Below are 22,696 nucleotides of genomic sequence, written 5' to 3'. Positions count from 1 at the left end.
TATCGTCCCCGTTTTCCATCGTCTGTCCGCTCGTTCCGAACAGACCCAAATCTCGAGAGAATTAGAGACATCAGATTCCTGATTCATAGCTAGCTAGCTAGCTAGCTAGTCTACCTACCCAATCCCTAATTCTCTAACCCAGAGTCGGTATGGAAGTTCTCCGGACCTCCGTTCCTCGCAGGCCGTACTTCATTCCACTTTGACCCACCCCCCTGGAAAAAAAGAGTGAGAGAGAGCAAAAAGGCTGGAACCGGTGGATCCTCCCATGCTGGGCTGGGGCTGGAGCTGGAGCTGGCTGGCTGGCTGGCTGGCTAGCTGACTGGGGTGCGGTGCATTAGGTGGTGGAAGTGTGAAGTGAAGGGGGGAGCCTGGCTTTTGATGGGATGGGTTTAGCGCCGCCCACCTGAGCAATTCTGATCGATGCCAGCAATGGAACCCAGCACGACGTTGAGATCAGACTGAATCCACAACTCTCATTGGCCCTCGGAGCATCTCGGTGTGCACGATGATCGACCTTGCTGGTTTAGGATTAGAGTACCCGCCTTGCCGGTCCGCCCGTGATCGGCAGCAATTTTTTGGAATTGTGACCTTATGCGGATATGGATACGGAGACGGAGACGAAGGAAACCCGCCATTACCGTCTGTACTGGTTTTGTCCTTTCCGCTGCTCCGAAACCACTAGTGTTACTGTATGTATACTGTCATCAACTCCATACCTTGGGTATCGTGAGATAATACACCTACTGTACTTCTCCTGCAAGCCAATTGACCTACTAACTGTATGTACAAGTGTAGCTAGTCAATGTCTTTCATTCCTTTCCTTTCTCAGTCACCCTGTCGGAAAAGAAAAAAGCAATAACTGAATCGGATCTTCAGAACAACATCTCTCTTCCCAGATCTATCCTCCCACTTTCTCAACAAGCCAATCTCGACCACTGTCTCCCGTGTATGTGCACGGCGCAGAGAGACCCAAGCGACCGGCGCCCGGCACGAACCAATTACCCAATGCGGAGAAAATCAGCGAGAAAGATAAAAAAAGGCCTATGGGTAGCCGAAATAGGAATCTGTCAAGGAAGGAAGGGTAAAGGTTGCGAGCATGGATGCAGTGCAGTCCGTAGGAGGTGTGTGAGTGGGACTGCCTGTCTTGGTAATTCCAATTCCAGATTCCACTTCTACACTGAGTAACAGCCATTACACCACCTAAACTTCAGCTTCCGGTTACCTGATACATGTACAGACAGTACCAGAACAGCAAGCCATACCGAAGCCAGACAAGTACTGTACAAGACCACTAGCCTCCTTCCTTTTCCCACTTCTCCCCCCCTCTCCCCTCTCAGGAAGAGAGGGCCAAAGCACAAACTGTCCAGGCGCAAGGGGTTCTTGCAAGAATGACCTTTTTCCCACGTGGACTCGTCAGATACGGGCCGTTGCGGAAGGTTTTCGGTATTCGTTCTCGGGGGTTGTGTGTGTCGGCGTGTGTTGTGCGCTGTGTGCTTGTATTTTCTGTTATGTATTGAATAGGAGTTTTCTACCTACTCCCCTTTGCTGTACTGCACTTTTGTCTTTGGTTCTGTGCAGTATATGATGCTCCTGTGCCTTATCGGTGACAGGACCTGACGTCCAACGTGCAACTGTCTGCCAATTCCAGCAGTAAAGCTCAAGTCAACTGAGCTGTGAATCACTCCACTGATATGATACTCATGACTGACCAGACCCAGTCACATCCGTACCAATTCGTACTCGTGCACTCCGCTCTGTCCTACCTAGGCTAGTGTTTAGGGAGGGGGGAAGGCAGTGGTTCAGTCACGGGGGAGTTTGGTTTTTGCTGCTACTGCTGCAACGCCACCACAAAAAGCAACAACAAGAAGGAATGACACTCAGCTTTCCAGTCTTTTGTTCATCCAAGTCTTGGGCCCCAATCGATCGGAGGGGCCGAATGGATTCGTACATCATTCTCTATTTCCTCTCCTTTTTGCCTTGGTTACGGTAACTAGTCATACACTGGTTTCGATTTTCGTTGCCTGTACTGTACTTTGGTGCTAATGGGCTTCTCTTCCGAGCTTAACCCGGGTATATTCCATGACTCGCGTTTCACAAATCATGCCAGGGGGAGTTGGTTAGATGAACAAGTTAGTTGTTGTAGACAAAAAAAAAGCAGCAAGTAAGTACTATGCAAGAGAGAAGAAGGGGAGGCCATTGTTGTTCTTTCAATGGGGCCAGCTATTGTTCAGTAGCTTTCTTCTGTGATCGATCTCTGCACTGCACATATTAGATTTCACTCTTACCCTACTGTCCTGTCTAGTATAGTAGTCTGCCCAGGAATCAGTCAGGGTGTATTGAATCCTTCAGATAGGTGCTGATGGTAGCTTGACCCCGAACTGGCAGGTGATACAATTGATCTACTTAGTTAGGTATGCTGTTCTTGACTCCGTTTTTAGAGCGATATGGCCCTCCCATCCCCCCCTTCCCCCCCATCCCCACTTCCCCAATCCACGGGATAAGTATAGACGAAACACATGGAAGTTACAGCCCTGCACCTTCGCTTTAGCCATCTATTTTGCACCCCAATATGAGCGACATGCGAGTCACCCCTGACGAGGATTCCTGGAAACACCGGAGGAAGCAAGATAGGATGGATGGAGTTCGTGGGTGATAATAATAGTATCTGTCTCTTGCTCGTTGTACCACACAGGAAAGAGATATGCACGGCGCGACCTGTTCGTCCTGTGCTGACTTGACTGGACCCAGTTCTCTTATCCATGATGCACGCGCAAAAGCAAAATCCTTGCTCGTAAGGATGGCGAGAGGGGAAGGATGTGAAGGGGGGTGGGGGGGTTCGAATTGGGTCGCAACTGATCCACCGGCCAAAAGTCGTGCAGAGCGTAAAGAAGAAAAGAAATCAATGAGCTTCTACAGTACAATGTCTGTACCGCTATTGATTGGTATCGTAGGCAGAGCGACTGGAACCCTGCACGATCACATCACCTACCCTGCGCTATGTAGCTGGTAGGACGGTCATCGACTACTAAGCAAGTACGCTGCATGGCTGAGGATCGCATCGTACTTTCAGCCTGTATGCACTTGCACACGTATGTATGAGGCTATCGTAATCCGGATTGCTCAGTCTCGGAGCTTTCCTTGGTCATTACACCAGCTAAGATACCACCCATCTTCCCCCCGTGAGTATCCTGAGGCTATGATATTTCGATAACCTGGGATCACTATCCACGATTAGGGAACCCCTCTCCCTCTGGTCTTTCGCTTATCCTCTGTTCTTTCAAAGAATGAGCTCACTTTGCCCATGTTCAGAATGAGCATGGACTGCAATTCCAGGACAAAACACCGACTATCAGGTATGCCTGGCGGTATCCCATCAACTCACTGCTTGCGATCCTGGGAGTGGTGGGGAGGAGCACTTGATTTCGGTGACCTTTCTCTTTCGCTGTCTCATCTAGGCTTGGATCTGTGGGATCCTTCTTTAAAGGTATCGGCTTTCTTACTCGTGTGCTTGGACCTTGAGTTCGGTACTGGCTGGTGTCTCGGCTTTCCTGGTCGATTCTGATACCCCCTTCCTGCTCCTCCCCTTAGATACCAACTTGGAATACATGCATCATTTGTACACTTGAAAGCGTAATAAGTTAATAGGAGCATGAGGAAAAGCAGAATGACCTAGTGAAGGACAGATATGTTGGGAGTTGCGGTTCGATGATCGCTCCGCCATCCAGCTTCATACTGGACATGCATAGAGATCTGCAAAACGCCCGAGGGAGGTTGAGGTATTGCAATGTCCTTTTAGAGAGACAGTGATGCTTGCCTTGTGAGGCTATTGTGCTGCTGCTGCTACATCAGCAAGTGTCACTAGATGAGCCAGTGCCTGAGGTTTTCAGTCCCAGCCAGCCGGGCACTCCCTTCTTCCTCTGGTTGTTCGTCCCCCTTGCTTTCGGTTTACATTCGTAGTTTTATCGGTTGAGTTTGTACAAATTCTGCTGATTTGGATCGTGATCCTATCCGATAAGTCTCGCCTATCTCGAACTGAATGCTGGATTGCAGATAATCATACGGCAGCACAGTAGCAGAAGAACAGGAATGATGGTGCTTGCGAAGGGGACGTTATGGTCTTTGTTTGAGGACAGGCAGGTACCTCTCTTGGTCTGAATGGGTTGTACCAATCATTATTGGCTCATCTCGTTCTCCACATGGTGAGTGTCTTGCACGAGTTCATTGCCTCTTGGGTTGGGTTGAGGGTTGTGTTGTGGCAGGTTGAGTGATGGAAACACTCCTGCTGCAAGTGCCGCGCTTCTTGGGCTAGACCGCCAGCTGCAATGAGACTGGTGCTTGCAGCGTTCTTACTCTAGCAAGCAATCTGGCAGTGGTTCAAGATATATGCCTCTTGGCTGTTGCTTTCCCGTAGAAGCTAGGTTGGTGTCTACGGGTGGAATAGATTGTATATTTTCTGGTTTAGGAGTCTCTTCGGGGTTCCATCTCGATAAAGGGCTAATCTACCTATGGCGATGACCTCTCGACGGGCTGGTTTACTTTCTAGCCTACACCCGGATAAAGACTGGCATTGTCTCAATGGGACAAGCCACCTTGACGTCGCATCCTCCTTCGTAGATTCGTTCGGGTGTCTCCCCCCATAGCTTCCAGGATGCGCCGGTTGGTAAGTACGCTGTGATTTCCCTCTGCTCGGGCTGCAGCACCGGGACCACCAGATACTTCGAGCCAAAGAGATACTGCGTCTCGCAGTCCCAGGCCCTGGTGTCGTCCGGGAACTCATAGAACAAAGTGCGCATCACGGGGGTGCCCTTCTCGTGGGCCTCCTTCATCAAGCCTCGGGTATACCCGCGCAGCTCCTCGCGGATGCCGATGTACTTCTTGCAAATCTCATAGACTTCCTCGCCGTACGACCAGATCTCGTTGTCGGCGCCGGATGCAGTGGGTTCACCCTCCGGTACAGGCTCGCGGTCGCCGTGCAGTCGCATCACCGGGCAGAACGCCCCCCACTGGAACCACCGCGTGAAAAGCTCCCGGAACGCAGGGTCGTCGGGATTGCCACCGTGAAAGCCCCCAATGTCGGTCGTCCACCAAGGGATACCCGCGAGGCCCATATTCAGGCCCGCCGCCAGCTGGTTGCGGAAGGAGGGCCATGAAGAGGCGATGTCGCCGCTCCAGACCAGCGCTCCGTACTTCTGACTGCCGGCCCAGGCGCAGCGGAGGAGGTTGACAATGTTCTGCTGGCCTTCGGCCTGCATGCCCTCATAGAAGCCCCGCGCGTACTCCTTGGGGAAGATGTTCCCGATTTGCAGATTGCTGCCCGCATGGTACCGGTAGATGTCGAAATCATAGATGTTGTACTCGGGTTCCGCCTCGTCGAGCCAAAAGACCTTAATCCCCTTGTCATAGTAGTGCTGCTTAGCCTTTTGCCACACAAATGCGCGAGCTTCAGGGTTCGTCGCGTCGAAGTGCGTGATGTCCCCGTCACATTGCATGGCGATACGCAGTCCACGGTCGTGGCGGATGAGGAGACCGCGTTCCAACATCTCGGGATAGTTCTCGGACGCGGTCTCGACCGTGGGCCAGACGGAGACCATCACCTCGACATTCATCTCTTTAAGCTCCTTGATCATTGCTTCTAGATAGGGGTTGCCATGCTAATTAGTGCCACTTCCGATATGTTTCGACGCTTATCTATTTAGAACGTACCTGGATCAGGCCAGAATTTGGGGTCAAATTTCCATTCTCCCTGGTGTGGCCAGTGGAAGAAGTCCACCACGATGAGATCCAATGGCACTTTTCTTCTCTTGTATTCGCGCGCCACGTCTAGGAGTTGTTCCTGGTTCCAGTAACGCAGCTTGCACTGCCAGAAGCCGAGTCCATACTCGGGCATCATAGGAACATAGCCCGTCACCCTACTGTAAGCCTCTTCAATCTCAGCAGGATTGTCACCTGCAACAACCCAGTAATCGAGAGCTTTGGTGGAGTATGCTTCAAAGCTCATGGTGTTAGTGCCTAGCACGGCTCGTCCGATACCGGGGTTATTCCATAAGAACCCATACCCGAGCGAAGAGAGCGCAAAAGGCACACTGGCTTGAGAGTTGCGGTGGGCCAGCTCCAGGTCCGAACCTTTGTGGTTGAGTGACGGCTGCTGGTACTGGCCCATGCCGAAGATCTTCTCTTGGGGGTCTAGTGACTCGAAACGCATTGTCAAGTGGAAGTCGCCTCCTAGGATCGGCCGTAGCTCTCGAGCCTCAATTTCCAGTGCGCTGCATTTCGGGTCCTTTGGATCCCGACGGTGACGGGCGTATTCCTCCAGGAGCTTGTTCCCTTTGTGGTCAAAGATGGTAATCTTACCCCGTTGGGAGACAGTTGCTTTGATCTTGCCGTTGACGATGGTTGCGTCCTTCTTGTCGGGCGTTTCGATTGTCGCTTTCACCGAATCTAGCTTTGAAGATAGAGCCCAGTCTTCCGCAGGCATGGATGCAAGTTTCGTAGCTCTAACACGGAACGCATTCTCGCTCCAGGGCTCGATCCAGAGAAGATGATCATCGAATCGAAAGACGAGTTTGTTTTCTTCGGCGTAAAGCATTGTGTCGTGATTTCCAGGCTATCTGATGAGACTGGCAGGGCTACCGAACAACAGGGATACTAAAAGCCCTTTGACGACCACAGGGAATCAGTCGATATCTCAGTAGCGGGGTGGCAGAGTTATACATTTCCCGTTTCCAGCTGCAAGTTACCCATAATAGCCGGCAAATGAATGACGTCGTGCTCTTATTCCTGGCCCAATTGGAAAGCTGGCACAGAGCATTCCGTGGTGGCCGCATTGTTGCATTCAGTGCCACTAGGATTGTCATTGGCATACTGATGACTGTTTTTATTACTGCTGAATGAAAAGCCTTCTGTGGTGGAGACACTCTGAAGCTCGAAAATGCAAGGCGAGCCAGGCGATGAAGCCAGGTTGATCCGTGTAAGGTGCCGATTGGCTTGATTGGAGGGGAAATAGCCTAAATTGACAGGCTGTCTTGGTGATAATGAGAAGCGGGGAATACATGGCCATCAGCGATATCATCTTGCACCACATTTCACTTCGTTGATGGGTAATCATGCCATGTCAATTGCGCTCAATTCATGAGAAGGCAGTTTCGTTTCCTTGATATTTGCCTCTTCCGGTGACATGTGCTACGCTCTGACCGATCCAGTCATATTCTAGGTCCATGTGTCAGATGGACGACAAAAAGGTGGTCGTGGTCGTGAACAGTATGTAATCAAGCTAAACATGTTGGGTCACAGGCTTGAGTTAACAGAAGCATGATCTCCTGTTTTGAACTGGATATGACTAGGGAGATTGCGAGCAACATCATTAGACCTTATTCCGGCCTCGTAAATCGATATCAGCCTTGCGAGAGCCGTGTTCGCGTCTCCTCTGAGAATGACAGCTGATAGACTTGACTGAAAGGTACTAAAGACTATTGTTTTTGTTAGCCAGGCAGGCTATATTCAATCTATCGATTTTGCACATGTGAGGTGAGTCAGCATGGGCTCTCATGATGCATGCAATCATCTAGCATCTTTGGACACAATCTTGATTGTGGTCAATGTTATATGGGGAGCCATAAGAATATACAGTGATGGATAGGTACTACTTCCAGGATATATTCTGGGCGTTGAATAAACCTTTAGCATTTTCAAGCAAGGTGAAGGACAAGTGAATAGCATGAAAGACATGTATAGAGTCGACTCCAGACAACAACAAAGAAGGGAAAGGCAGCGGCGGAACTCCACCGACGGATCTCCCGGGCGGTGTGGAGGTCAACTTCATGTCGGCCTCAGTTTGCGACCAATTTAGTCTTCTCTCTGCCCCTCTCCATTCCAGCTTCACTACCTCTAATTCTGTTATCGCAAGGCATTGAACGGGCTGCGTATTCTCTTCTCTCTATCTACAAAAGCCATCTTGCACGCCTACCATCGTTCAGTCCCTTCCTCCAGAAGGTCCCCTCGCGCAACGCATCCTTCTCTGCAATTCGCCGAAGTCTCCAACAGCGCACCCACCCCCGACACCACCATGGCTTCCATGGACATCGATATGGAAATTGACCTTGGGCCTCTTCCGGAAGAAGACCACATTGAAATTGTAAGCTTTTACACTCCTGTCAATCACTAACCTATTGTCACTGTCATTCTTGCTGACGCCAATTGGGGCTCGCAGGAACCTACACCCGCAACAGCTTCCACCGAAGAGGCCGTCGATGCGCTTTCATCCGAAGCACAATACGAGAAGGTTCACATACGCGGTGTCGATGAGTTGGCAACAGACGATATAAAGCGATTCGCCCTCGAAAACTTCCCTGTCGAGGAATCGAGCCGTGTCGAGTGGATCGATGACACATCCGCGAACCTAGTGTACTCATCGCCAGAGGTCGGCCTTCAAGCATTGGCAGCTCTCACGCAGTCTAACGAAGAGGAGGATGTGTCTCAGTACCCCCCGTTACGGCTACGGTCGGCTAAGCTCCTCTCCTCCCACCCTGATTCCGTACTCCAAGTCCGATCAGCGGTCAAGACGGATCGCAAGAGGCCACGCGCGCACGAAGCCAGTCGATTCTATCTCATGCACCCTGAACATGACCCTCGAGAGCGCCTGCGGCGCGAGCTTGCGGACAGACGTCAGCACAGCGGCGGAGACAGCAGCGATGGTGACTACAGACGGAGGAGATTTGATGGCCGGGAACTGCGGCGACGGAGAGACCGTGACGCTGACGACAACTTCAGCGCGAATATGTATGATGACACGCGTGCCGTCAGTGCCGATCGCTCGGAACCGTCTCGTGGACGTGGCCGACGAGGACCAAGGGATCTGTTCCCTGAAGATGAAGGGGGCTCCTCGGGGCGTCTACGCAACCGCAGTGCGTCACCCGGTCGCGATACTTTGATGGAAGGGGGATACGCTGAGACGGAACATTCCAGCTCTCGCCGGCAGTTCCGTGAGCGATCGCCCCATTCCAGCCGTCAAAATGAAGGCCGGGAGCTCTTCCCCTCCTCCACAGCAGGCAGGAGCGACTCTAACACGCGAGAGCTTTTCCCTCACAAGAAGGTCAAAGAACTCTTCCCCAGCAAGCACAGCAATCACCGCCGGTCCGATGCGATTGACGCTGCGGACGAGACTGCGGATCTCTTCGCTCGCCGGATCTCGGTACCCTTGGTCGATGGCGCACAGGACGTGCAGTCTCAGCGAAGAAACAAGAATATCGAGCTTTTCCCCGATAGCTCGGATTCAAGTGGGCTCAACATCCGCGGGGCTGCAGGTCAAGGTCGGGATCAGGGGATGTCAATTCGTGGCGCGGCAGGCGGCATCTCTATCAAGGGACGGGGGGCTTCTGTACGAGAGCTTTTCCCCTCCAAGTTCAATTCCAACGCGGGCAAGGAGTTGTTCTCTGAAAAGATTGAAGGCCGCGGAGGCCCTCGACGGAGGGCAGAGGATATGTTCAGCTGAGGCGTTCTGCATTCTTGGTTCGGAAATACCCCTGCAAGGAAGTACTTTTTGCACTTCCATTTCATAGTATCATTTCTCATAGTATCTATCATGTTGCCTTGATATGGCGTTTCGCGATCCACTCACAATCATAAATCTCATCTTTGGATGCTCACAATTAAGTCTCTTCAAGCTCATACTTTACACGCATCGCTATGAGTAGGATAATCGCTCGTACCACTGTCGGGTTTGACTACGCGCAAAAACGTCAGATACAAGTAGTTTTGGTTGATGTTGGGGAGGGCCTAGCCGCTCTAAGCTGGAGATGTCTCATGTCAAAAATATGTTTCCCCTCACGCTTGAACTTTCCCCACTTTCCCTCTCCCTAAACAGACCGAAGAACAATGCCCGCAGAAGCGCAAAGCTCGTCACTGGCGGGCGATCTCGTGGCTCGCTTTTTGCGCACACATAATTATACAGAGACGCTCCATGTCTTCCTCCGCGAAGCAGGATTGCCGGCCAACGCGGGGCAAATCCGCGATAAGGACGAGGAGGACTCCTGGACCATCGAAGGCGTGCTCGACGAGAAACGAGCGTTTGACAAGAGCGTCAAGTTTGAGCGATACAATGAGAGCGACAATGACAAGGATATCTGGAGTCTACCAGGTATGTCACTTGTACAAAATGCTACACTGAGCAATACTGATACTGCATGATATTATAGCACCATCCAATCCGACCATCATCCAAACGCCAACATCCTCCAATCTCCTGTCCTGCTCCGTAGAGCAATGGCAGTACCACGACAGAAACGAGCAGCCAGATCCCTTCCTAGTCGCCACGGGCGCAGACAAGCAGCTGCACCTGTTCCAAACCTCGGCGGGGCACGAGCTCGTGCAAACCTTCACCGGCACCTCCGAGGCGCCCATTCTCTCCTACGCCCCGATCCAGGCGGGCAAGCTCGTCCTCCTGACCAACATGTCAGGCCAACTGCTCCTTCAGCGTGGCGCCAGCATCGTCGACCGCAGGCACGACCATGCCAAATACGCAGTCAAGGTGGTCGCCCACGAGGAGAACGACACCGTCTGGATCGCAACCGCCGGCTGGGACTCGAAGATCTTTCTCTATCAGCTCCGCAGCAGCAGCAGCAGCAGCTTGTCTGACAAAGACTCCGCCGTGTCCATCGGCGAGCCGGTCGCGCAGATCACCTTGCCGACGAATCCAGAATCCATACTCTTCGTCCGCCACGTCGACACCAACGAGCTCGTCCTTCTCGTCTCGCGCCGTGACTCAACATACATCTACTACTACCAGGTCAAGTCCCAGCCTCCCACCCCCGCTACGGAAACCTCGCAACGGAGCGAATGTGTTCTCCTCGGCAAGCAGAACCTGGCACCGCATTCGAACGCCTGGGTTGCGTTCTCCCCCGCGTGCATGGCCCTGAGCCCACATGATCCGGGTCTCATTGCCGTTGCGACTTCGACGCTTCCGCATATGAAGGTCATGATCGTGCGGCTGTTGTTTCCTTCACTGGAGACACGGGGTGACGATGTTGATGGTGCGGGTGGCAGGGAGCCGGAGCTGACGCAGGCTGCGCAGGCATTGGCGGCGCTGACGCTGCAGAATCGAGAAGATGCTGCCATTATGATCCAGGCTAATACCTTTGCGCCGCAGACGGCGTACTCGACGCCCCAGGTTGTGTGGCGGCCCGACGGCTCCGGCGTCTGGGTTAATGGGGATGATGGGGTTGTTCGGGGCCTAGAGGTCAAGTCGGGTAAGGTCGTTACGGTCTTGAAGAATGGGCATGAAGCCGGGTGTAAGATTAGGGCCATCTGGGCGGGCTGGGTCGAGCTTTCGGGTCCGAGTGGTGAATGGGTCAGGGAGGAATGGCTTGTCAGTGGAGGGTTTGATAAGAGGCTGGTGGTGTGGAAAGTGTAGTGTGTTTGCATGCATGATTTGTACGGTCTGGCATAAATGATAGCAAGATATTTAATGGAAAGAAGATTGACAAGTTCAATTCATTGACCAACTATAGCTCTACATCAGTCTACTGGGCATGTAGCCCTCCGTCCATGCACCCTTGAACCATGGAGAGCAAAGGCAAAGGGTGTTTGGTAATTGGAGGGCATGGGATCTTCTCTCGGCACGTTAAGATAATCCTTCAGCAAGCGCGCATGGAAAAATAAGCACGAAGCTGTACACACATATGCCTGACATATCCGACTTCAGTTTTGCGAATGACCCGAAGCGAACTTGTAGTAAAAAAAAAAACCCACGTCACTCGCAATACGAGCAGAACAAGGGAAAAAGATAACAGAAAGCACTTCTAGCTTCCATGTATGACCCGCAGAACCAGTCGATTTCCTCGTATTATTTGACAACCGTTTCGGAAACATGTAGCCGGAGACGAGGGACCAGTCTGTGCTGCTAAATCCGACAAGACAAGACGATCCCATCCATTGTTGCGCTGGGGGCGTGAAAAAGAAAGATCAACCAACTCAAATCGCTTTCATTTCTTTTTAAAACGTTTCTATATTAGTTGATTTATGCGACCTCGCGCTTGCCCTCCTTGCGCTCCTTCTGTTCGATTTGTTAGCCGAGTGACTTTTCAATATGGCAGAGGTCGTAAAAAGAAGGGTGCGAAGGCGAGAGTTCGAGCGATTTCGCAGGTCAACGTACCAGAGCCTTGGCGGTTCCGTGAAGAGCGTGTCTGTGGTTGCGGCGGAACTTGGGGTCAACACCCTTGAGGGAGGGGTAACGGTTGGTCTTAGGCTTCTTGATACTGTTGGTGCGAAAAATCGATATGGTCAGCGATTTGCGTCCTTAATTTCCGGGTGTTCCTCTTTCATGGTAAATGGTGACGGTGATGGCGCCGTTACGTGTTGGATAGAAAGTCGATTATTTCCGCAGAAAATTTCCGTCAAATATCGTGCCGTATCCAACATAGCGACCACCCCGCCCCATTTCCAATCATGTATCGTGGTCCTTTCTTCTATGTTCGGTTCAGGGAAGGATTCGAGGGTACGCACCCGTTACGGTGAGCCTTCTGGCTGTTGTGGTGCTGAGACGCGTTCTTGGACTCTGTGTGGAAGAATCATGTCAGTGACTTGACGATCATGGTTGCCGAATGAACCCTGTATGACATAGCGGAGAATCGAATTCAGGGAAGGGATTTTGGACATGAAGTGGTGGCGAGCATTTTTTTTCGGGGCAAAAATCACATAGCAAGGGTGTACATACTCGCCATCTTGTCGGATTTGTCGCAACTGGGAGACGGTTGACGAGGAGTTGGCGGGTGAGGTTATCCTGAACTGAGCGGAAGGCCAGAGTCCCCAAGGCAGGTTCGGCTAGGGCTGGTTTTCTGTGGGATTTCGCTTACCGAGCACGGCTAGCGTGTCGGTCTCAGCTATCACTTGCTGCGCTTTTGACTGCTCAACTTCCCCGTATGGAGGGGATGAACGTCCGAAATCTACGTGATTCATTATGCTTTTTTTCTGACATCTTTCTGTTTCCTACATGAAGAATGCTAGAAAGTGTGAGTTGGATTGTATCGATGAGGCGCGTCTGGAGTATATGTTCTGCCTGAGGCATCAGTTCCCGGGACTGGGTGACTAATGGGGTTTCGTGCATCTGCTGGGAATAAAGCAATCGTGGACGTGGCTGCCGCTTTCTCACTGAGCTGTAAGCTAGAAGCAATTCCTGATGGATATTTCCGCGATGACTGTCACGGATGGTTGAACCTACAATTTTAAACATCGTATCAATGGCAGGGTCATATCTGATCTTGAATCACGTGATGATGCTGTATGGGTCCCCGCCTACTTGATCTGGCTTGTGCTCATATCGATATTATATGCACTTTCTTCAATATCATTATGTAGACTATTTCTAAAACATACTTGCATATGCAATAAAGGACCTCAATAGAGTCGACAACATTCCTGGAAGCCTCTGTCTTCTCGTACTTGGGACCTTGTTGTTTGTTTACGGATGGACTGAAGGCAGGGACACGATGAGAGGATATATGCGCTGATAAATAAGATACAAATATCAAAGCTCAACCTGTGAGTAAGAATTGCAGTGAAAGGCCACACCCGGTCACGGCGTCAAAGTTGTTGTAAGCTGTTGGCATACTTGTCAAATCGTCCATTGCCGTTGTCGCGCGGAATCCCACGTGACCGGAAGAGCCGCTAGGGAACAACCGGCATCCGACTTCGACCTTTGCAACTCTCAACCCAGGTTCAAGAGGGATACTATCACCACCACCTCCATTCCGTCCTTTGCAAGATGAGCTCTCTCCGCTTCGCTCGCTCTGCCCTCCGGGCTCGTCCCTCTGCTTTCCGCGTTCCTCTCCAGCGCAGAGGTTACGCCGAGGCTGTCAACGACAAGATCAAGCTTTCCCTGACCCTTCCTCACCAGGTACGATTCCGACCCTATTGATCAATCCTCTGCGTTCGCCATGATCTTCAGGAACTAACATCTCGGCTTTCGATCAGTCTATCTTCAAGTCCGCCGGCGTGTACGTGGCCTCCTGACTTCCATGGATTGCGCAATTCCGCGATCCTTCTTCAACCTTGACCGCCTCGTACTTACGAATCTTTTCCATCCAGTGTCCAGGTCAACATTCCCGCCGAGTCTGGAGAGATGGGTGTCCTTGCCAACCACGTCCCCTCCATCGAGCAGCTCAAGCCCGGTCTCGTTGAGGTTGTTGAGGAGGGTGGTGCCAGCAAGAAGTTCTTCCGTACGTCCGAATCGATCCCATGAGAAACGGCCGCACCGCAACTACAGTTTGCTTGGATCGCGGCTGCAGCACGGCTCAGAGCCTAGCTGACCCATCGTCTTCACGTATAGTCTCTGGTGGCTTCGCCGTTGTTCAGCCCGACTCTCAGCTGAGCATCAACGCCGTCGAGGGTTTCCCCCTTGAGGACTTCAGCGCCGATGTAGGTTTCCACATACCGGAATGTTGTATTGTCGGATAACTAACGCGGTCAATCCGTGAATTCAGGCTGTCCGTTCCCAGATCGCCGAGGCCCAGAAGATTGCCAGCGGCAACGGCAGCGAGCAGGATATCGCCGAGGCTAAGATCGAGCTTGAGGTAGGTCGCGTCCAGCTTCGTCATACCATAATGTTGTCCACTGACACTGCGACCAGGTTCTGGAGACCCTGCAAGCCCACCTTAAATAGATACCTGATGTACATATCCAGTCGCGGCCTCCAACTTGACCTTGTAGAATTAAGCCAATTCTCTTGAAATGTTGTTTTGCATGAATTCAGGACAAGCGCTTGTCGGAGCCTTACTTGGCACTAGTTCCGCTACGACTAACCACTATCAGCCTGACTTTGATACATACTTGGACTTCTCCGGTCTCCCGCGGTCCCTGCCCTGTTGGGTCCCAAGTCGTTCTTTCCTAGCTTGGTTGTTGAGGCACGCGGTCTTCCTCCCGTGCATCTCCGTCTCTCCCCCTTCCGCTTCTATTCTAAAGCAATCATCTGGTGACTTATCAAGGCACTCCGCCCCGTACTTGTGCTTGTGAGATAACCCCGAGTGCACAGATCCAAGCAGAATTCCGTTTATGATGGCCCTCCAGTCCGTGGTGCCTGGTCCAAGCTCTCTCGTCCATGAGCCTGACCTCGGCGGCCACGGACACCCCGACGTCCTACCGCTCCTTTCAGATCTGTTGTCTATGAAATCCCCTCCATCTTCCCCTGATCACGGCACGTCTAATGGACCGGAGAATGACAAGATACGTGCAGCTTTGCAGCGAATGGATTCTCGCGAAACCGATACCTTCCAGATCTTCCCTATGGACGTTGACAGCAATCCCTCTCTAGTAACAGCATATAACGCGAACGACCGGGAAACCGGGTCCGACATTCAACGTAGCTCACCGATATTGATGGGTGGGCCTATGAAAGAAAATGTGCCGTGCGACGTCGAAAGTCGAAAGTCTACAACCACATCAAAGCTGAACGAGCACTTCCCGAGCGCAATGAATGAAATCCTTACTGGTCCGGAATATACAGGGTCTCCTGATCCTGAATCCGTTCACAAGCCGCCTAAACCACCCAAGCCGGCTTTCCTATCTGAGTTGGAACTTCCTACTACATATGCGTCCGGTGATGTCCAGCCATCTGTTTTGGGACCCGAAGCGATGCACCAGGGAAAGAAACCAGCAGCCACCGGCCCTCAAAGTTTAGCATCACGGGAGGGTGCAAGGGCTCCTCTACGTCTGCTCAATCGGTCGATGGGACGCTTGCAGGGGCATGACGCACCGAAACAGATCAGAAAACCCGGCATCAACCCGAGGCCCCTATCATGGCGGATTCTTTCACGGCCACTAGCAGACCCGAATACAAGGATATACGTGAAAGACGAGCCGAAAATGCCATTGCTCGCGCCTTCTCCGATGGCTGTTGGGTCGCCCCTTCGCCACAACTTCGAATCACCTGACACTAAAGGAGGTGACAGTATTCCGCTCCCGGTCCCTGATGGTTCCCGTCAAGATCAGCCACAAGGACAGCGCTTTTTTGGCGAGTTATTGACTTCGTATATTCGTAAGCCTTTTCAAGCGATCTGGCTCCGGACCCAGCAAGATGAATGTGCTATCGTCAGCTTGCTGGTTGGGCAGCGTTCCGAGCAGCATTTGCTATCTCAATCAAAGTCGTGCTCGTTTCATGTGCATGTCAACTGGCCTATTGCGAAGGCGTATGCCAAAAGTCGGGATGATAAGATAGAGGATACTTTTGTTTCTTACAGCTCCACCGCGCATCTTGTTAAGGTTGAATTCATCGTCCCGATTATCTTCTTACAAATCATCTGCTCACTGAAAGCTGGTTTCCGCAGGGTCATAACCTCTCCAGCTTCAAGTGCAGTTGTTGGCCTGCTTCAAGTTTTTCTTCGCTTCGCTGCAGTGGTCTTACTCTTTTTCTTGGGCAAGCTCGGTGTCAGTGTTTCTATTCGACGGAGGGGGTCTCACAATGTCTGAAGCTTTTGTAGCCTGTAAGCCGAGTGTCGGCTGATGAGGGAAATCAAGCCCATGATTTATGACGCTGGTCTTAGGAAGGAAAGACGATGATAATGAGAGCCAAGTTTGCCCACGTATCGTTATTCCAGCATGAGCTTGTTGTGTGAATGATGTCGCGAATGTTAAATGTTAGCTATCAAGATTCATGGAAAGGGCGAACGAGGTTGACTACTGACCCGCAGGGAATATAAGATGCTGGAGAAAGCGGCCGGGATGGATGTTGTTTCAACGCTTAGGTGATTACCACGAACTAAATGAGAGAGTATGCCACTTTTGACTATTTGCACTTCTTTTTAAACTGAAGTATGGAATCAATGACCGAATTCACAATTTGCGCACTTCTGCAAAGACCACCCCCGCCCCTTGGTCAAATCGACCACCAATACACATGCTCTATAGGCCAAGTTTGATCGCCTGATCTGAGTGGATCAGTTGAATCTTGCATCTTCGTTATCAATCATCCATAGTAAATCGCCATTGCCCCTCATACTACAACCTGGAGTAGGGTAGTGAAAAGCTTAAGTCCAAGGTTGTTGTGTCTTGGTTGCCATTGGGTTTTCGTTGAAGCCGATCATGCAAGGGAGCAGGGGACCTAGAAGGTGGGTCGAGATGTCAACAAGCCAAGGAGTCTGAATCCCTTTGTTACAAGTCCCGGCTAAGGCGCTATTTTGCTGGAGATCTAGTGGTTTGTTATCGACTGGCTCAGCTGCAGCAGACAGTTGCTATAGTAGGTTTTCAAAGACAACGAATGGATTAGACCTTGAATACTGAGAGGGATAACCGTCAAAAATCAACTCTACAGGGTCAACAGACTAGCTCTACCGGAAAGAAGTTCAGGCCACAAAATCAAAACAGACATGATATTTTGCTTTCTCAAACCCGATAAGGATCAGACATCCCTTCCTCCCAGCCACATGCATTCATTACGGTAATCACAAAAGCAGCGGCGCCCATCCAAGTAACCAGACAGGGGCTCGCGCACACAAACAATTCATATACACCGAATCATCAACATCGACATACATCAGCATGAACATAAAAAAAAGTAGTAAATCGACAAACAGAGATATAACCTTACCACATGAGATCATCAATATCATATCGTTGCTATACAAAAAAAAAGGAACATGACGAACATATGACTTTATCAAGTGAATTCGACGCCTTGCTGTCTCTCCTGACGGGCTCGTGCTCGTTCGGCACGTCTCCGACGGCGATTGCTTGCGTACTCGCTCGCTTCCGTCCCAGTAAAAGTTCCAGTTCCAGGAGATGTGATACTGGCTGCGCCGTATGGGTGGCTGGAGGCTACCGGGGGCGGGGGCGGAGGAGGCATCTTGTTCATGTTTGGAGGCGGAGGTGCATAGTACGTGGCAGGTGTGGTGGATGAGGGAGCAGCCGATGGCCCAAGACCGGCCGCCGCCGCCGCTTGCTCTCGTTGCATTTGCTCCTGCTGCTGACGTTCCAGCTCCTCAACGCGACGCCATCGGTCGTACGAGCCACCTTCGTTGCCCGATAGAGAGCTTGCACTGCCGGCTCGACGGCGCGAGTTTCTTCTTTCGCGTCTCCTTGCCTCTCGGCTAGCGGCTGCTTCTTCATCTGTCAATCTTCTGAGTGTAACGTGGCGGCCATCGTTGTGCATCTTGACTTTGACAGATACAGGGGGTGAATCGACATGATCGTCGCGATGCCGACTCCTGCTGCGATGGCGATGGCCTGAAGAAGCAGCGGCGCCTAGAGCAGCTCCAGTCGTAACACCAGCTGCTAGGTCGCCCGAGTCGTGCCGAGGAGGAGGAGGAGCTGGCGCCTCCGAAACTAGATCATACGGGACCGGAGGAGCAGATGCTGGAGGCAAGTCTGAGTGTGCTCCAGCGATTGCCCCAGATGCCATCGGGACGCCAGGAAGAACAGTTTCCCCATGTGATGGACGACGTGGCGGACGCGTCAACTCCGTCGAAAGATCAGTGGCAGTGAAAGACTCTGGTGCCCGTCGCGGATAATAGCCTCGCCTGCTATTTTCGCGGGCCAACCTTTCGTCTTCCATCTCGTGGCGACGCATCTCATCCACTCTGCGCTGCTCTTCATTGGCTTTGCGACGGGAGAAGAGACTCTTCACTGCTGCGAAGGCTCCTGCACCTAAGAAAGCATTTCGAAGCGTATGGGACGGTTTTCGTTCGGGTCGGTCCGAGAGGTATGTGCTGTTGAAGTAGTATGATGAAACTGGGCTTCGAGAACTACGTCTGCTGGCTGGTCTGCTCGGCGGCCGGCTTGGAGGCGATCTTGGGCGATGATTGAGAGGAGTCCGCTGCGTTGGCTCCATGCGGCTCAGGCTCTCCTCTGTCATACTATCGCTCCGTCTATGAGCCCTGCTATAACGGCCAGACTCTGTATCGTCATCCCGGTCGCGTTTTCTGTCAAGAAATTTTTTCACAAGCCATGCACCGCCACCGATAGCTCCCAGCTTGAGCATGGTGTCTTCCCAGCGTCCCCGATGTCGTCCCTCGTCTGAGAACTTCTCTTCTGGGTACGGCGGGTGCGGATCACCGTACTCATGCTCTCTGCCTCGGGAACGTCGTCTGAAGAGCGAGCCCAACCCAGGACCTGCTGGTCCCGCCGCTGCCATGGGACCGAGACCGCCAGGGGGTCCAGACGGGCCAGACACATGACTGCGACGAGCTTCATAATCACCCTCCATGTGGTATCCTTCAGTATCGTATAGGTAAGACAGCACGAACCATGTTGCCAAAAGTGCAAAGGCCGCGATCGCATATAGAATAAAAAGTACCTTGGGTGACCCGTACAGCGTTAGACCCAGTGGTATTTGCACAATCCCTAGAATTGTTAGAGCGCGGCCAATCCACCGATGGATCTAGCAATGAGTCAGTCATAATTCCGACACTGGCAGATCCCGCTGCGCGGTTCACTCACGACAAGCTTCAGCGGCACATGAAACCGCCTCTTGTTTCTTTCCAGCTTGTGAACTAGCCAGCCCCATAAAACCTGGAAGATAACCAAGACGTAGATTGCAAGGCCAATTCCATGATGAGGATTGGTCAAACTGCGTCTGGGGCCCACAGCAAACCAGCCGAATACAAACACGACAGTGCTCAGCATCACCGTCAAGACTTGGCACCAGACGTGTAATTTGAAAGCCCAATATGGATTCCACCGCGAATAATACCGGACAATCAAGACTGAGACGGGAACGAGACCGAGAAACACGATGGTGGCGATGACACCGTGCACAATGATCAGAGTGTGGTATTCGGGCATATCTTTAAATCGGTTTCCCATTCCTAGCGTCCAATGTAAGAAGGCCGACAGCTGTAAAACATCTGAGTTGCACTCACCATTGTACCGCATTGTGTCGAAGTTGATACCCATTAGATTGGGCAGAAGGAACGTATCGCGCTCTGAATCCCATGTCCCATCACCCACATGTAGCGTATTCGAGGTATACGTACTGCTCCCTGGGGCCGTGAGCCCCGAATCAGCCGCCATGATTGTGGAATAGCTCGTTCTCCTATGATGTCAGGTTGAGATTGATAATGACAGCCGAGACGGCGAGTTCAGATTGTGGAATGCTGGAACTACCGAAGGAGATCTAACGAGATCTCCCACACCGAAGAATGCACCATGCGCCGACGGAGAGATAGTGGAATCGACCTCGATCGCTGATTTGTTCTCCAACCAATCGACAAACTATCGGGGAAAACGCGTGAATTCTGGAGATCGGAGACCCGGAAGAAAGACGGACTGCGCTTTGAAATGAACGCTGGCGGTGAGAAGTAATAGCGATCCTAGGTGGGGGGACCAGAGCTACTATAGCTTGATAGAGTCGTCAAGGGAAGACGAACCAATGGTCGAAACAATGACCAGACCAGAGCCAGGGATGGGAAGAGAAAACACAATGGAGGGGGTGGGAAACCGTCAGCAAGGCCTAAGAGGGAGGACAGTTTAGTCAAGCGCCGGGGGGAGAAGCTGATGGATATGCAGGCAGGCTGGACTTACCGCTACGGCTGGCTGGGATGCGATGCGATCGCGGCTTGCACTGCAGCAACAACTGTTTTCCATATGAGGTTTAGCGTGCCAACGCATATCCCGGACAACCACAGCTGACTCAGCAATGCTTGGCCTCCTGCCAATCCCGACCGCCTGCGTTTTCCATCGAGATCGCGTGCTATCTCACTTTATCCATCTTATCGCCCGCTACTTAATCAAGTGATCTCTCCCTCCCTTCCTTTCCCCGGTCCCCTCAATTGACGACAAAGCGACAAAGGCGGGATGCTGGTCTCCGTGTTCGACTAATCTCTTTCCTTGATCTTCCACGCTTGACGTTATTTTCTCTCATGGTTATCTGAGGTGTGTGAAAATCTAATCATGGCCTCTCAACTCGAGATCTTTGTTAGAGCTCTGTCTCGGTATGTGCTCCCCTTATCTACACATAGCCAGCGGCCCTCAAGTCGAACACTACTAATCTCAAAAACATAGCCTTTTGGGCTGGATCTAGTATGTCTTCAAGTCACCTTCGAACCTTTTCAGGAATCTTCCTGTCGGGCCGTACACATACCTTGTCAGTGACTTATTGATTGGCGTAGCACGCTTTGTTGGTCCGCATCGTTCTATCCCCAACCGATCAACAACTTTCGCCGGCGGTCAACCACGGGTCTAGCCATCGACTTTCCTACGATCAACGTCCTGGGCTTTGTTTGCTATACGGTATACACTTCTGCGTTTCTCTGGTCGCCTGTCATTCGCCATCAATATGCCGCCCGTCATCCTCTCGCACAAGACGCCACAGTGCGCTTTAATGACTTCGCTTTCGCCATCCATGCTGTCATTCTCAGCGTCATATACTACTCCCAATTCTGGCCCATTATCTGGGGCTTTAAAGTTTCTCGGTATCAGCGGGTCAGCAGGCCGGTCGCTGGTCTTTTTTGGGGTTCTATCCTCGGCGTAGCGGCCGTTATAGTGACTGTTCTTGCTAAGAGTCCCAACCGGGGACTTGATCCCTACTCGTGGGCATGGATCGATGTGGTGAGTACTCCTAAACCATTGCCGTTGTATTCTTGCTGATCCAATCAGATTTACGCTCTCTCATATGTGAAACTGATTATCACCATCGTGAAATACGTACCTCAAGCGTGGGTGAATTACAAGCGCAAATCCACCTATGGCTGGAGTATCGAAGGGATCCTGTTCGACTTCTCCGGCGGTATCCTATCCTTAGCGCAACTCATAATGGACTCCAGTTTCCAAGGTGATTGGAGCGGCATCACTGGAAACCCGGCCAAGTTTCTCTTATCTAACGTGACCATCTTCTTCGATGTCATCTTCATCGTGCAGCACTACATCCTATACAAGGACGCAGATGATGATAAGAATAAAGGACAGGGTGCGAACGATAGAACGCCACTGCTGTCGCAACACAACGAACTGCCGTGAGCAGTTAAGGTTTTTTTGAATGTTTTGGATACCCGAGGCGGGTCTATTGCAAATTTACTTTTTTTGGAGCGTCTCAACGGGGTTTCTTTTCCCCTGCTTTGGTCCGTCGTGTATGCCTCTGTCAATTTGTCGTGCCTCGGTTTTCGCAAAGTGATAGTATCACAACCGAGGCTCAGGGGGGTTTCTTTGGAATATGTATGAAACACTAGAATCTTCGTCGCAGCACACGGCGGAGTAGCCATTCTCCTGTGGGATGAGCACCTGGAAGCATCTCCAGCGATTGGAGGTTGCTGAGAGATGACTCAATACCCAATCCTGAAGGATGAGTAGATTATATTTTTGGAATTATGTCTTGCACCAAGGCACGGTACATGCGTCGTGGGGATGTAACATGACTCTAACTCACACAGAGCACACACACGCTCCAACCGCAGAGATCTGCAGGCCGATCAGGGCCAGCCCGGGGGTGTGAATGCATCGTATGCAGTACTTTGCACAATAGCGAGGATGCCGACACCGCTCTTTATCAGCTCTTCCGTGCTGACGGTAATCCTTTGGCGCGGCTCCCCTTCCACAATCCCGCCAATCTGGGGATCGCCACGCTGCGGAATCTGGCAACATGGCATGAACTACCATGCTGCAGCAGGGATGTTCTTCTTGAGGCTTATGGCCCATCTGGCGGTAAGCAGAAGAGATCTGCATCTCAGCCATGTCCAATAGCGCCCGCTTGATGGTCCGTTTGGGTGGTTGAGTTGTGCCAGCC

General features: G+C 51.7%; 8 protein-coding genes across 8 annotated transcripts; 5 read left to right on the top strand and 3 right to left on the bottom strand.

The window, feature by feature from the left end:
- Positions 1-4,451: 4,451 nt before the first annotated feature.
- Positions 4,452-6,760, bottom strand: BO97DRAFT_225234 (putative glycosyl hydrolase). The gene is made up of 3 exons (XM_025690677.1): positions 6,712-6,760; positions 5,704-6,654; positions 4,452-5,632 (listed from the first exon to the last, which is right to left on the bottom strand). Exons 2-3 carry the CDS (start codon positions 6,584-6,586, stop codon positions 4,545-4,547), a joined length of 1,971 nt encoding a protein of 656 aa, XP_025547309.1. The 5' UTR covers positions 6,587-6,654; positions 6,712-6,760; the 3' UTR covers positions 4,452-4,544.
- Positions 6,761-7,868: 1,108 nt separating this feature from the next.
- BO97DRAFT_480776 (NCBP3 domain-containing protein) lies at positions 7,869-9,516 on the top strand. Its single transcript, XM_025700773.1, has 2 exons — positions 7,869-8,131; positions 8,207-9,516. Exons 1-2 carry the CDS (start codon positions 8,063-8,065, stop codon positions 9,485-9,487), a joined length of 1,350 nt encoding a protein of 449 aa, XP_025547308.1. The 5' UTR covers positions 7,869-8,062; the 3' UTR covers positions 9,488-9,516.
- A 333-nt stretch (positions 9,517-9,849) lies between these two features.
- BO97DRAFT_480775 (uncharacterized protein) lies at positions 9,850-11,447 on the top strand. Its single transcript, XM_025700772.1, has 2 exons — positions 9,850-10,132; positions 10,191-11,447. Exons 1-2 carry the CDS (start codon positions 9,871-9,873, stop codon positions 11,402-11,404), a joined length of 1,476 nt encoding a protein of 491 aa, XP_025547307.1. The 5' UTR covers positions 9,850-9,870; the 3' UTR covers positions 11,405-11,447.
- Positions 11,448-11,674: 227 nt separating this feature from the next.
- BO97DRAFT_408498 (60S ribosomal protein eL29) lies at positions 11,675-12,783 on the bottom strand. The gene is made up of 4 exons (XM_025695883.1): positions 12,707-12,783; positions 12,496-12,547; positions 12,146-12,248; positions 11,675-12,046 (listed from the first exon to the last, which is right to left on the bottom strand). Exons 1-4 carry the CDS (start codon positions 12,711-12,713, stop codon positions 12,011-12,013), a joined length of 198 nt encoding a protein of 65 aa, XP_025547306.1. The 5' UTR covers positions 12,714-12,783; the 3' UTR covers positions 11,675-12,010.
- A 915-nt stretch (positions 12,784-13,698) lies between these two features.
- Positions 13,699-14,709, top strand: BO97DRAFT_398646 (F1F0 ATP synthase subunit delta). Its single transcript, XM_025694200.1, has 6 exons — positions 13,699-13,885; positions 13,963-13,985; positions 14,077-14,207; positions 14,318-14,406; positions 14,472-14,561; positions 14,618-14,709. The coding sequence occupies exons 1-6, from the start codon at positions 13,754-13,756 to the stop codon at positions 14,648-14,650; spliced, it is 498 nt and encodes a 165-aa protein (XP_025547305.1). The 5' UTR covers positions 13,699-13,753; the 3' UTR covers positions 14,651-14,709.
- Positions 14,710-15,042: 333 nt separating this feature from the next.
- Positions 15,043-16,452, top strand: BO97DRAFT_446326 (uncharacterized protein; the record flags this gene model as incomplete). Its single annotated transcript, XM_025698636.1, has 1 exon — positions 15,043-16,452. One exon carries the CDS (start codon positions 15,043-15,045, stop codon positions 16,450-16,452), a length of 1,410 nt encoding a protein of 469 aa, XP_025547304.1.
- Positions 16,453-17,394: 942 nt separating this feature from the next.
- BO97DRAFT_480772 (uncharacterized protein) lies at positions 17,395-20,416 on the bottom strand. The gene is made up of 3 exons (XM_025700771.1): positions 19,839-20,416; positions 19,417-19,784; positions 17,395-19,357 (listed from the first exon to the last, which is right to left on the bottom strand). Exons 1-3 carry the CDS (start codon positions 19,987-19,989, stop codon positions 17,639-17,641), a joined length of 2,238 nt encoding a protein of 745 aa, XP_025547303.1. The 5' UTR covers positions 19,990-20,416; the 3' UTR covers positions 17,395-17,638.
- A 290-nt stretch (positions 20,417-20,706) lies between these two features.
- Positions 20,707-22,194, top strand: BO97DRAFT_408495 (putative L-cystine transporter). The gene is made up of 4 exons (XM_025695882.1): positions 20,707-20,909; positions 20,980-20,997; positions 21,087-21,525; positions 21,574-22,194. The coding sequence occupies exons 1-4, from the start codon at positions 20,869-20,871 to the stop codon at positions 21,931-21,933; spliced, it is 858 nt and encodes a 285-aa protein (XP_025547302.1). The 5' UTR covers positions 20,707-20,868; the 3' UTR covers positions 21,934-22,194.
- Positions 22,195-22,696: the final 502 nt, after the last annotated feature.

The sequence above is a fragment of the Aspergillus homomorphus genome (genome assembly GCF_003184865.1).
Source record: "Aspergillus homomorphus CBS 101889 unplaced genomic scaffold BO97scaffold_52, whole genome shotgun sequence".
Taxonomy (NCBI): domain Eukaryota; kingdom Fungi; phylum Ascomycota; class Eurotiomycetes; order Eurotiales; family Aspergillaceae; genus Aspergillus; species Aspergillus homomorphus.
The sequence above is the reverse complement of the archived record's forward strand: the minus strand, read 5'-3'. Positions and strand labels throughout refer to the sequence as shown.

Bases quoted from the DNA above. Each gene is read 5' to 3' on its own strand.
- BO97DRAFT_225234 (XM_025690677.1), bottom strand. From the start codon at position 6,586: ATGCTTTACGCCGAAGAAAACAAACTCGTCTTTCGATTCGATGATCAT. The intron at 5,633-5,703 runs GTACGTTCTAAA...ACCCCTATCTAG, and splicing joins CAAATTCTGGCCTGATCCAG to AAGCAATGATCAAGGAGCTT.
- BO97DRAFT_480776 (XM_025700773.1), top strand. From the start codon at position 8,063: ATGGCTTCCATGGACATCGATATGGAAATTGACCTTGGGCCTCTTCCG. The intron at 8,132-8,206 runs GTAAGCTTTTAC...TGGGGCTCGCAG, and splicing joins AAGAAGACCACATTGAAATT to GAACCTACACCCGCAACAGC.
- BO97DRAFT_408495 (XM_025695882.1), top strand. From the start codon at position 20,869: ATGGCCTCTCAACTCGAGATCTTTGTTAGAGCTCTGTCTCG. The intron at 21,526-21,573 runs GTGAGTACTCCT...TGATCCAATCAG, and splicing joins CGTGGGCATGGATCGATGTG to ATTTACGCTCTCTCATATGT.
- BO97DRAFT_408498 (XM_025695883.1), bottom strand. The intron at 12,249-12,495 runs GTGCGTACCCTC...TCGCACCAACAG, and splicing joins CAGAAGGCTCACCGTAACGG to TATCAAGAAGCCTAAGACCA. The intron at 12,047-12,145 runs GTACGTTGACCT...CAAATCGAACAG, and splicing joins ACGGAACCGCCAAGGCTCTG to AAGGAGCGCAAGGAGGGCAA.
- BO97DRAFT_398646 (XM_025694200.1), top strand. From the start codon at position 13,754: ATGAGCTCTCTCCGCTTCGCTCGCTCTGCCCTCCGGGCTCGTCCCTCT. The intron at 14,407-14,471 runs GTAGGTTTCCAC...CCGTGAATTCAG, and splicing joins TTGAGGACTTCAGCGCCGAT to GCTGTCCGTTCCCAGATCGC. The intron at 14,562-14,617 runs GTAGGTCGCGTC...CACTGCGACCAG, and splicing joins AGGCTAAGATCGAGCTTGAG to GTTCTGGAGACCCTGCAAGC.
- BO97DRAFT_480772 (XM_025700771.1), bottom strand. From the start codon at position 19,989: ATGGCGGCTGATTCGGGGCTCACGGCCCCAGGGAGCAGTACGTATACC. The intron at 19,785-19,838 runs GTGAGTGCAACT...ATTGGACGCTAG, and splicing joins CGACACAATGCGGTACAATG to GAATGGGAAACCGATTTAAA. The intron at 19,358-19,416 runs GTGAGTGAACCG...ACTCATTGCTAG, and splicing joins ATGTGCCGCTGAAGCTTGTC to ATCCATCGGTGGATTGGCCG.
- BO97DRAFT_480775 (XM_025700772.1), top strand. From the start codon at position 9,871: ATGCCCGCAGAAGCGCAAAGCTCGTCACTGGCGGGCGATCTCGTGGCT. The intron at 10,133-10,190 runs GTATGTCACTTG...ATGATATTATAG, and splicing joins GGATATCTGGAGTCTACCAG to CACCATCCAATCCGACCATC.